We start from the raw sequence: 12736 nt of genomic DNA on the forward strand, positions 1-12736 counted from the left end.
TTCTCATTTGCCATCAGTTTGGCCTGATTATGTTTAATATCTATTAAATTTAAAGACAAGAAGTTGAAAAGATTCGGAACTGTTTTAACCCTTTACTGAAAAACTGTTTGGGTTCCATGAATTAATTTTCATTTGATGACAATTAGCAGTATTCTGAGGACTTTCTTTCCTCAAGTTCATAAGGTATCTCCAGACAGTTAATGGACTTTTTTTAAAAAACAAGCAGTTTAAAAGCTCACTCACAAAAGAATAAAACAGATAACAGAGGCAAAAATTTGACCAAGAGGATAAATAATTTTATCTTGTTTTCCCTTTAACAAAATTGAACTCAAACCCACTGTGTTTATTAAAGACATAGAAAAAGTCATAAAACAAACATCTTAACAGTCTTCAAACATAACAGAATTGATGTACACAATTAAGTTTCATTAAGTATGGATTTAAAATATGTATTTCAGTTTAGCTTGATATTCCCTTTAGACCAACACCTCCAACACTCATACATGATATTTAAGCTGCCCCAAAGCAATCAACAAGGACTTTGTAAAGACTCTAACAAAACTACATGGTAAAACAGTTTGGAATATTCTTAAATGTGGGAAAAAAAAACCCCAAAAAACAAAGGATGTTTTCAATGGAATCTAAGCTAGTTGTTGGAAGTACTGAAAGGCAGAGATTCAGTACACAGAGGTAGCTCAGTAAGGGTACTTGCAGTGTTCTGACTATTTAGCATTGACACAACCCACAGTCAGCTACTGTCTGCTTGAACTCTTCCCGTGTACTTTAAAAAGGGAACACTCCTTTTGGGCCTGTTGTCTTGCCATTCAAAACCAACAGAAAGAGTCATCAATTTCAGTGGGATTGGGATTAACTCTTTATATACGCTGGAAATTCAGGTTTATGGAAGCAGAACAAAAAGAAACTGTCCTGAGTTTGGAAGCAGTCCCCTGCTGCAAGCAGGGCTTTTAAGCCCAGAGGATTTTTTTCCCACATGGAACCAGTTACTACCTAGAATGTGTAAGGAAGCGGAAATTTGAATTTGGCCCAAGAACTCTCCAGTTCCTCACAGGCTGGCCTGTTGATGGATCTGCCTGTGCTATCTGGGGATGCACTGATCAAACTGTGAGCTCACTGCCCACTGCCCAGTAGGAGGAGAGCAGAGCCCTGGGGACACGAGCAGTGGACAGTGTCCCTCAGCCCTCTTGCCTGCTCAGCGGGGAGAGCTTGACTGCCCTCCACGGAAGGAAAGAATTCAGCATGTGCCACCTCCTGTACCTTTGCCCCATGATCCTTTTATTGGTGATGCCAGTACTGAACAGGATGATGCTGTCAGCTCCCCGTAGTTTCTCATACAGATGGCAGCAGGAAGTGGCCATCAGGTAAAGCACCGAGGATTGGTACCAGATTACTTTTTTCCTGTTGTTCACAGGGCTGGAACTAACAGACTAGGTAAACCAAGCACATTTTATTTTCACTAAGGCAAAAGGATATGAATTTCACATGCCTATGGTCACACAAAAAGATCTTCAGTTTGTGTAAAGGCTTTTAGCCTTATTAGAGCTCCAATAATTCACATTTGCTGAAGACTTGCTCCGAGGTGTTTGCACTCAGCTGCACCTTTAGCTGCAATGTTAACCATGACACACATGGAAGCTCTGCATTTATATTGATCCCACACTGACCTATTTCTTTCCTTACTCAATATTTTAATGCACAATTGCCAGCACAGTTTTTGCAGATGGGCACACCCCCTGGTCTGGACTAGAGCATGTTTCTGAAATCTTCATCTCCCAGACAAGATGCAGTGCTGGCTGCATGTTTAAATATATGCCCGCATTCCTTTCTCTTCAATGCTTAGAAATAGTATTTTGTATTCTTTTTTTACATAAGTTTATTAGAAAGAGTAATATTATTTTTTAAAAAGTTGTGACTGATTGTCAAACAAGCTAAGATAGTGTTTCTGTTACTATTCATTACCAAGGCAGCAATAGAGAAAACGTAGCTTGGCTTACTACAATAAAGGCTCTGTTTCAATATTAGCATCCTAAATTCTCTGTGCAGGTTTCCGTGCATTGCACAGGGGGAAGGAAAAGAAAAGAAAGAAAAACAAAAATTTGTGTTCTTCAAGGGTAAATTGTAAAAAGATCTCCTAGCTGCAAACACAAATACTTCACTCATAACCCAAGCACCAGACCATTTCTTTGAAGAAGCTTATGAGGCATTTAAGATATACAATGGCACAATATCATACAATGGAATTGAAAGAATTTTCTTGGGAAACCATTAACTTTGAAGGAATGTCTAGACAACTGTGTCAACAAATGCAAATAATTCATGCTTTTCAGCTTCTATCCATTGGATGGCCCCATGCTGAGTATACACAAACTCAGAAGAAAAAGGCATGTCACAGTCATATGACTAGGGAGTGTAACAGAGTCACACAGAAATTCAAGTCAATCTCAGAAAAAACCTTCAGAAAGCTCTTCCCCAGGGTAAGCCAGCAGTGGGATAGGCTTCTGGTCATTTTAGCTAGTTTAGAACAGTGACTTGCAGCTGGTACACCCTGGCTTCAAAGCAAGGGCAACGGAAGAACCAGCTGTCAGTCATGACCATTCACTCAGTTAGAAAAATAAACTAAAGGACTCCAAAATACTGTACAACCTCTTGCAGTAACCAACAAAGTGGCTTCTGAAAACAATCCTTTTGCCAAAAATGCATCTGTAAGGCACTTAACAGGTATCTTTTAATATATATATATATATATAAAAATAAAATATGCACTGAAGCAACATTCACAAAACCCACTTGTGTCAATTGTCCGTGTGTACAGTATAGTACATATATACATTCACTGTGACACAGGCCATCTCCACAATTATACCTTCACGGGTGCTTTGGGCTGCCTGGTTAACTTCAGTGCCTGTGAACAGGAAACAAAACAGTCAGTTTTTTATACCCTTAAAAGACAAGCAACAGCACAAGGTAAGATTCTCATTTAGAAGGGGCAACAAAACATCATGTGTACTTCTAAGAGGCTGAGAGAGGAATCAGCGTGCAGCTGACAGGCTGTGGGTTCTGAGATGATGCTTTTGTCTCTGATAGCCCATCACAACCTCCACTTACACAGAGAGCCTTAACAGAGAAACCACAAGGACTATGGCTACAGTGCCAGTGAAGGAAGCAGAGACGGGTCTCAGATGCATTTTAGAAAGCAGCTATTTGGACCCCACTCAAACCACTTGTGGCACAGATAGAAGAGCTTCTGACCCACTTAAGGAACGACAGTGAAAAAAATTTGTGCCAACACCTTTGTGTCCCCTGGCTTCCTTCCACATGGCTCAAAGCCTGCTCAGAGGATAAGCACTGCTGCAGTGGTGGATGTCATGCACCTCTGATATTTATACCTTCCTTTCTGACAAAAGGGAAGGATAAGCCAAAATCCATCAGTCCAGAGGTGATCGTATGCCAGGGGACACCTGACATCTTTGTAGCTCTACTGTTGCTGAGGAAGAAAGAAACCCCACGACTTTTTTGACAGCAGGGTTCAGGTCTGTGCTCCTCTCAGCGGCCAATTATGGTCGCTGAGTTATTTATTCAGTGTGTGACAGAAGTTCAACTCATGCTTCCAGTCTGGCAGGAAGCAGGCTCTCTAAGTAAGGAGAGAAATGCAATAGGCTTAGAAGGTGGTAGGTTTTCAGCTGCTCCTGTACATCAGTGTGGTCACTGGGAAGGATGCTGGCTGTTGGTGTGCTCTGCAGCAAAAAAAGCTCTGTGCCTTCTTATGTGGGACAAATTGGCCCAGGTGAGAGGGAAATTACAGAAATTAGCCAATTCCTGAAATGGAACTTCCATTTTTCTGAAGTTTTTTGGGTGAAGAGCCCTGACAGACTGGCATTTGTCTGACTTCTCGTTTCCAGCAGGTTGGCTAAACAAGCAATTTTCAGTCTGAGAGATGCCTGATGGGGCTTCTTATTGTAGATATTAACCTTTAATATTGTACATTTAAAGCTTGTAAGCACTGCTTGAAAATCACTCCAGCACAAGTGTAAACCCTTAAAAAAACCCCAAACCTTTAAAAATAAATGGGCTATACTACCCTCAGAAACACCAGCATTTAACTATTGTTAAATCCAGTCCTTTGAGATTAGTCTTTTGGATATTATTCAGCAAGAGACTTTGGAGAGAGAGACATCATTCCACACTTTGTTTGGGGAGACAATTCTTTAACTTTGTAGTTTGGCAGATTCTGCTGCCATATTTACAAAGTAGAAATACCTTAGTGTAGATGAACCTCTAAATATTTAAATTCAATTTCATACAACCCGATCACATGTACTATCATAATTAAGTAAGAATGTCACTGCAGTTGAGTACTGTGACTGGATAACCGCCTCCCCCTGCAAGAGAGATGCCAAAATGAAGCCAAGGTGTTTGTAGAAAATAAACATCAAGGGTGATGATGACATGTTTATTTTCAAAGCGGGAGACCATTATCCAGTCACAACATTCACTTCTATTATACTTATTGCAACTGTACCAGACCCAACCTCATTGATTTTTTTCAAAGAGTAATTAAATAACATTTGTGAATAATACAGAAGACCAACTGAAGAAACTGCTGCAACAGAAGAACAATCCCCCGAAGTGGTTCTACAGTGGCATTACAGTCTGATTAGCACAGGAGGTTTATTTGATGCTTAATGAATAAGAAACTAGTGCTGGTGAACTGTAAATCTCTCCAGTACTGGTTGACTGTTCTGATGCTCTGTTTAAAGGCTGTTTTAACTTTCAGCAGCTGACAGCAGCCCCTAAAGGCCATTACTGTCCTGAGAATCAGGGAGGTCTAGATGAGCTCCAGCCCCACTCTTGAGATGCTGAGGAGATGTCAGCATTGCAGGGATCATTCTATCACCAGCAGCATTAACTTTAGGCTGTCTTTCTGCAGGAATAGCATGGAATTTTCTTTATGCCACCCATAAAGTCTCCTGATAATTTCTGATTAAAAGAAAAACCCTGACTTTCAGAGTGATGGCTAATTGCCACTGGATTCTCAGATTTTCATTTTCACATACTCAGACCAGTATAAATTAACAAGGTCTGATTTCTAAACACAGTTCCTGAAAACTGAGAGTTTTCATGCTTTTTATAGTTCAGGTAACACATGAAAATCACTGATTTGGGGAATTTGATCATTCAAGATAGCAAGGTTACTTTAGTGGTGTGAAGCTGTAAAATGACAGCCATTGGATTTTGCTGAAAATTGGAAATATGAGCGTTATCCATAAAATTTCTCCACTGATAAGCAGAGAATGCAGGTTGCTGATGGAGCTGGGCTTCCCACAGTAGGTCCCAACCATCACCGAAAGTGGCTGCCAAAGGTTGCTTCAGTTGCTGCAGCTTCTTGATCATTATTATCTTAGACCATTAAAAGACAGCATTAAAGTCGATTTCATGGACTAGCTTTTTGCAGAGTGGTTACTCTGAGAACCTGATGAAACCCACTGCAATTACTTCACATAGATCACAAAATGGCTGTCAGAGGTCAATACCTTCAATCTGTACTGAAATAAGCATAATTTGAATCAGCGGTGCTGATTCCAAACCCTCTAGGTTATAGTCTATAATCCTACAAGTTATCCCATGCCTAATTTTGCATGAAATGTGATGCCCCAGAGTGTTGTAGACTTCTTGTTATTGTAAAGGGTGACCCAAGTAGGGCAGGGGGGTGGGGAAGTTTTCATCCTGCTTCAATCCACTTCAGAAAGTGTCCTTATTTTACCTCATTTCCCCAGCTCCCATGCCAGCCAACACATCTTTGTCACTTCTCCATAAAGGAGATCCAAAGCTGTGATCATTAGCCAGCTAATGGATGGAGACATTCTTATGGGGCATATTCTGAATTCATAATTTGAATGAGTTTGTAATTTAAATTAACTGTAGAGGTCTATCTTCAAGCTTTGAACTTTTTCAGAGTCTTCTCAGCCCACTTTTCAAGGGGGATAAAGTTCTACGCTTCTAATTCGATACTGCTGTGACTATCATTTTTATAGATGAAGCAACAAAATAGAAAACTCCCTACCACAGGATCACCAAGAAGGAACCCCAGGACTTCAGGACATGGGTTTAGATATTTTTCCCCTCACAGCACACTTACCATTATAAATCAAATCCAGCAATTCGTACCTTTTGCCTAGAAACCATCCAGGATTTTATCGTTGGTACCAACAGACTGCCAAGAAGGATCTGAGCAGGATGATAGATGAGCAAAGGGACGGAAATTAAGGACAGGTGCTCATAACCCGCAAATACTATCTTCAGCATGGGAATCCCTGCAGGCAGAAAAACAGGAGACAGACTCTCACCTCAGACTTTGAGCTCCAGATAAAGCAAAGCACTTTATGTTGCATTGACATTTCACAAAACAAACAAACAAAAAAAACAAAAACAAAAACAAATTCCCAAAAATCCCAAAATGAAGACTCAAATGTTTTATATATTAAAAAATCCAACCCAAAGGAGCAAGAACGTGAATACAAAAAATACATGGCAGAGAAAGTTCTGTGACAGAAAGGGAGGAGTAGGGAATGCCATAAAAGATCTTTTCTAATTATGCTAATATTACAGTAAATAAAAACTGCTGCTGAAGACTTGATATACAATACATTCTGCTGCAGCATGACTGTTCAGTTGCTGAGCACAGTTCTGTACTGCATATTTACTACTTCCTCTCACTGGGCTGTTTTGTATTTGCGTGATTGTCCTCCATCCAACCTGTCCAACTCCTGCTTGTAACCTTTGCAACCTTTGTTTGGTCTGTTTTCCACTGGAGGAGGGTCATGTTTTCCTTGTACATTCCCTCCAATTGGTGAGCTTCCAAACAAGAGCCTTCCCTGCTTTGACCGATCCATGAGACAGAAAAGGTTTAATCTGCTGGGTGAGCAATATGAAGTGATCCTGCCCACACAGCAGCTGGAGTACAGAAGTTGCTAGATGCTGGAAGAAGTGAGTGCTAAGACCTAGAGATGGGCCATTTTTCCTAAGAGCTGGAATTTGCACTCAGCAGTGCTAATTCTATCAGACATCTCCATGCACAATCTTCTCGCTTGAGGACGTGATATGTAAAATTAAATTTCATTCCCTTTTGCAGAAATGAAACCAATTATGCCTACTTTGAACATACTACTGTTCAAAATTATCTGTTTAAATCTTGGAACTTTGATACCATGTTCCACAAAGTGCAGGTGTGGGCAAAACCTGCAAACCAGCTCTGTCTTGCCTGACCAGATATTTGCATCGATGCCAACAAGAGCAGCTGCGATTCCTCAGGAGCCTCCTGAGAATGCACCTTATTTTCTCCCTCATCTTAAACAGATTCTAGGAATCTTTTGCTGGCATCAACCTTGCAGGGAAGCAGACTACATACAGTTTTCACACAGCTCATCCAAGTGTCTCATAGAATCACAGAGTGGTTTGGGTTGGAAGGGGCCTTAAACACTATCCTGTTCCACCCCCCTGCCACAGGGACATCTTCCACCAGATCAGCTTGCTCCAATCCCCATCCAACCCAGCTCTGCCTTGTCTCCTCTCTCAGCAATGACAAAACACTGAGCTTTGTGCCACATACCCTCCATTTCCACAGGAGGAGATGTTTCAGAACAGCCAAAGCAGTCATATTTATGTAAACTTTTCTTCATATATTGGATAAACTCCCATTATCAACACCATTTCAGGTTTCCCTTAATAAAGCTGACTCCTCCCTATGTCAGCAAACAGCTTATTTGTTAAATATTACCACTTCACCAGTGTCCCACCATTACTGACACGTGTCTAGGCTTGCTGAAATCTTCATGGTGTTTCCACAGCACCATTTCTTGTAATTATTATTACTAGCTTCATCACATTACACCACTAAAAACCTCATGCTTATGCTACTAGCATTTACCTATGTGTATATTTCCAGGGATAGATTAAATCAAATAAATAAAGGCTTGCATACTTTATTTCAGTATTATAATTACCTTCAAAACAACATCATGGACCTATCACACAACTGCTTATTATTAACACTAATTTCTGGGGCTTGGGAATAAATGGCATTTAGATAGAAATTAATGGGCATTTGCATTATGTTAAGGTATGTAATTTACCTCAAATGCCCATCATACTGTTTTTGTAAACAGATAAAGGTTTTATTGCCTGTTTCCAAGTTTCAACTTGACCCTTGTGGGTCCTTTTCTATTTTCTAATCACAGAAAAACACCCCAGAGTCCCAAGATGAACATGCTATATTCTGTTTGTAAGACAGTACCTGGTGTTTTGGTAGTGCAATTTCATCCACAGATCCAAAAACATTTTAGAAAGCTGAAGAGGGCTCCTACAGAGAATCAGAAACACTACAATGACTAGCCTAAGATCACACAGAAACTAATGCCAGAGACGTGAACAGAATGGATCCAAAGTGACTGAGACATGCTTTAGATAAGTGTACATTTTCTGAAAGAAAAGATAAGAAATTCCAGCCTAAAAGGTAAATCCTCTAGAGGAAAACTATTTCCGTAAGCTAGGAAAAGAAGATTAAAGTTGTCAAATATAAATACAAAATACTATAATTAGCGTGACAATATAATTAGATCACTGGGTGGAAAGAGGTTCTTAATTCACAGCTTGTTTAAATACATGTCACAACAATATGTTCCTGGAAGTTACTAATGTGCAATTAAAGTTTCTGTTATTTACCAGGAAATGCTAACTGGTGAAAAGAAGAAATAATAATCATTTTTGCATGTAAGGACTAGTCTAATGGAAAAAAAAACCAAACCCAGCCTTGTTGCCTTTTTATGCACTTTCTGATCTTTATAATTCCAATTTTGCCAGCTGCAACTCTCTCAGAAAATATTTCGTGACAGAGATCCCCATACTGTAGTCACAAATGCTTGTATCAGTACCATTACCACAAAGCTAAACTAAACAGCAGAAGTTTTATTTATTTTTAAAAACACCATCTAAACTTTTTAGTAGCAATATGTAGTAGCTGCAAGCATCAGTATGACTGCTACTGTTTTCCACACATATAAAACCCATGCAAGTATCTAATGAGGAGAAACATGCTCTAATTGTTACTTTTACCTCTTTTAAAATGAAACACAAAAATAACTATGTTTTCCTCATATCTATATTTATAGATATATATAGATATATATAGACATAAATAAAAACACACTTGGGAAAAAGCCAAACGCTGAAGGCTCATGCCACAAACACCCATTTGTGCTGCTGTGGTTTATGGAGTTACAGGCTTCCTGGTTCAACTCTCTGCCAAAGACCCTCACTCATATCATGAGACCTCAATAACAAAGTTCTCTTCTCTGCTTTGGTGCCAACTTGGCGGTTTAACAAGCACCCCATCCTCCTCTAAAGAAGTGGGATGAGAAAGCAGCACCCCACATGACCAGGACTACTGGGAGCTACAGCGGAAGGGAGAAGGAACAAAGATCTTCCTACAGGTACCCCTTTCAAACAAGATCATTGGTATTCCCAGCTTTCTACCCCAAATTTCCCTCATCCCCTTTGTTTGGGTATGTTTCTCCCACCAGTGCTCCCCCATGTTCCCATCTTTCTCCTCGCTCTTCGGCCCTGGTATTCAGACGCTCTTTTTCTGTTTCTATTTTCTTCCTTCCTCCACTCCCATGCTTCCAGCCTCCTAGGGTTTGCTTCCCAAGACCTTTGATTTTGCAGACGTGTAAATTTGGGGTACTTCCACTAAAATCACTCAGCTCCAGTAAGGGCAGGGGCATCAACATCACAGTCCCACTGCAGCCAAGAGAAGAAGACAGGCCTGTGACAGGGAGCACATTTTGGTTTTCTCCCATTTTTGTATCCTCACTCAGCTCTTTTTTTTTCCACATTAAGCACTTCGCAAACCTGAGGAAAGCAAAGAAAACACTGCTTATCCATGACATTCAACAACAGCAAGGAAGAGAGAAAGGACTGCTCTTACAGTCCAGTATAGGAAAGCCCTCTTTGCTCTCCATTGCTCCAGGGTATTCCAGTTTGGCTCCAAGGCTGTAGGTTATCAGCTGTGGCCAAAGGCCACTGTTTCTCTAATAACCTGCTCAACTGAAAGCTACTTAATCCTTCCCCCAGTTAGCATCCAGTATAGCCTCCCACATCCTCCCCTTTCCCCTTCGCTACTTTCACATTTCCTAAAAGGCCCATGAAAATATTAATGCTGCGCTTCACTACATTTAGTTAACTGTAAAATAATAATAATAAAAAACCCTAAAAGATTTGAAGGTATTTTTAAGATAATTTAAATATAGGACTCTTTTCATCTAGCTATCACTGCAGTAATATAAATGAAGGAAATTAATTTTAATGCTCCAAGGTACTGATTCTGTGTCACTGTCACTGACAGGATCCAACTAGACTTTATGAGATGGCACTTGACTTTATGGAAGTGAGCACTATGCACGCATTTACAATTTTACAGGGACTTTAAGCTGTCATGCTGAAAAATGTTTATAAAACATTAATCAAAAAATGCCTCTTTAATACAATGCATTGTCTGAAAGATGTTAGAAGGCACATATTGTAAATGGATTCTTTTTCTGACTGAAGTAATTTCTACCAAAAGCCTTTCCCCACTGCTATACAAGTACACAGTGTGGAGAGATAAAGAGCACTTTCTCAGCACATTACTACCTGATCCAAACACTTGGGAAATCACTAATGTACAGCATGCCATATTTCCATGTCACACATGACACATTTGTCTAAAATTACCCAACAGAGTTTGACATTGCAGCATATTCCTTAGCAGAGCTTTCAACTGACATCTGCCAAGTAAGAACTTCAAGTAGGAGCTTTCTTCTTCTAACAAGCAAGTAAGAGTTTTCTTTTATCCTATACCCATGATGGAAGTGATAAAACAATAAGTACTGAAAAATCAGGGGTTTTTTTCTATTTTAATATGTTTATTTTATGCTTGCTGGATGTGTAAGCTCCCCTTAAAGCACTGTTTCATCATTTGCTGTTTTCTATCACATTGCAATGGGTTCAGAGAACTTAATAGAACATTTTTATTACCACCAGAACACAGGCCATTATCTCTCACATGCAAAGCAGAATTATTGCTAGTGCTCTACTAGCATACTTCATTGTATAGGTTTTTTCTCTTCAATGACTTCATAACAAACAACTTATCCTAAACCTTTAATGCTTACGTTACTTAAACATGCTCCACATCACAAAACACTGCAGCATTTCTTCTCAGGAGCAGAGATTTGGGGCAGAACAAAGAGGTCATCCTAGGGCTATGGAACCATTAAGCATTCAGGAATCAGAATGCCAAAGAACCCTCACAAAGAGGCAGTGGAAATACTTGGAAGTAAAGCTTTAGCCTCTGAATTTTTACCTCTCTCTTGTACTTGTCAATGCATTTCAGAAGTCTCAATTGCCATAATCTTCAAGTGTAATACACAAAATGAATCAAGTGTATGATGGTAGCTTCTCTGACGCTCTCTATGCTACTCTCCTTCTGAAGGATCCTCTCAGGGATTGATGTGAAAGGAACATTATTGGTCAAATAGCTATTTCTTTTTTCATCTGAGAAAAGGCCTGTAAAGAGGGGCACATACTGCACTGAACCTCTCCCAAGCTGCCAGAGCAGGGCAGTTCTGAATTTATGCCAAATGAGCACTTGAAATTTTACTGCCAAGTTTCAGAATAGCTCTGCATGGAGACCAGTGACTGCATGGTGGGAAGGGGTGGTGAGATTCAGGCAGAGCCCAATTTAGAGGATTAGAAAAGAGTTGTTCATGAGGAGAGCTGCCACAACAGCAAGATATTGCTCATCTCACTTGAAAACTTTCTTAAGGGTTTCCCTCTTTCTTTCCAGGCAAATCATTGCTGTGGTTAGTTTTGAGGAGACAAAAGGTTACACACTATGCCTGTCCTCAGTGAGGCCGAACCAAGGATAGATGTTTCTTGCCCTCGTTCAGACTGTGTTATGACATACTGGGATCATGACAGAAGAAGATGCTTTTGAAAAGTAACTGGATTCGTTTTTCTACATCCATGCCCTCTCCAAAGCATGCCCTGAATTCAAGTTAAATGCTTTTCCCTCAGGACCAGTTTCTTTCAGGTATGGGAATAGCTAAAGGATACCTGACAACCTATAAGAATACAAATATTTGTTTGCTACTGTCTATTCTCATTCCAGCCAAAGAAAGCAGCTTCCAATGTAATATGAGATCACATTATATTGCAGGGAGAATTGTGCCCTTTTGCCCACATACATGCTGTATGAAGAAGACTCATGCTTAAAATGTTCTCAGGGAAAAAAAAAAAGACAATTTCTTTTTCAGTATGTTTTCATATTTCAGGTCAGTGACAAGTGTAATGGAAAGCAAAAACCAGGCTCATGGAATGGTAAAAGCAAACATCTGAGGGGGAGATTACACAAGGGACTGTGGGATGTTAAGAGACTCTGGAAGAACTGCAGGAGAAAACTGCAAAATGAAGGCTGTCCTAGCTCAGTTTGGAGGTCTTTGTGGACACTAATGTTCATAAACATTTCCATGTTTTTCCTTCTCTTTGGAAAGGAACAATTCCCTTGCATTACATTAAATTACTTACCTCTTTGCAGCACTAGAATTACTGGCAAGGTTCTGCCCTTAATCAGTGATGTGGCCACGTACTGGCCATACAGTTCTGCTGGGATGCAAGAATTTACACT

At 40.0% G+C, this 12736-nt stretch overlaps 1 protein-coding gene across 5 annotated transcripts in view; it reads right to left on the reverse strand.

Moving 5' to 3' along the window:
• Positions 1–322: 322 nt before the first annotated feature.
• Positions 323–12736, reverse strand: part of SLC10A7 (solute carrier family 10 member 7) — a 142689-nt gene continuing 130275 nt past the window's right edge. For 2 of the 5 annotated variants that reach the window (XM_048303327.1, XM_048303330.1), the window contains exons 11-12: positions 6184–6329; positions 323–2920 (exon numbers count right to left, since the gene is read on the reverse strand). In XM_048303327.1, coding sequence (XP_048159284.1) covers positions 2876–2920; positions 6184–6329 — 191 coding nt within the window. In that variant the 3' untranslated portion in view covers positions 323–2875. Of the gene's footprint in view, positions 2921–6154; positions 6330–8308; positions 8375–12736 lie in introns of those variants that run through there. The other 3 variants (XM_048303328.1, XM_048303329.1, XR_007203571.1) reach the window with 3 other exon arrangements.

Source organism: Corvus hawaiiensis, chromosome 5 (genome assembly GCF_020740725.1).
Source record: "Corvus hawaiiensis isolate bCorHaw1 chromosome 5, bCorHaw1.pri.cur, whole genome shotgun sequence".
Lineage (NCBI taxonomy): Eukaryota > Metazoa > Chordata > Aves > Passeriformes > Corvidae > Corvus > Corvus hawaiiensis.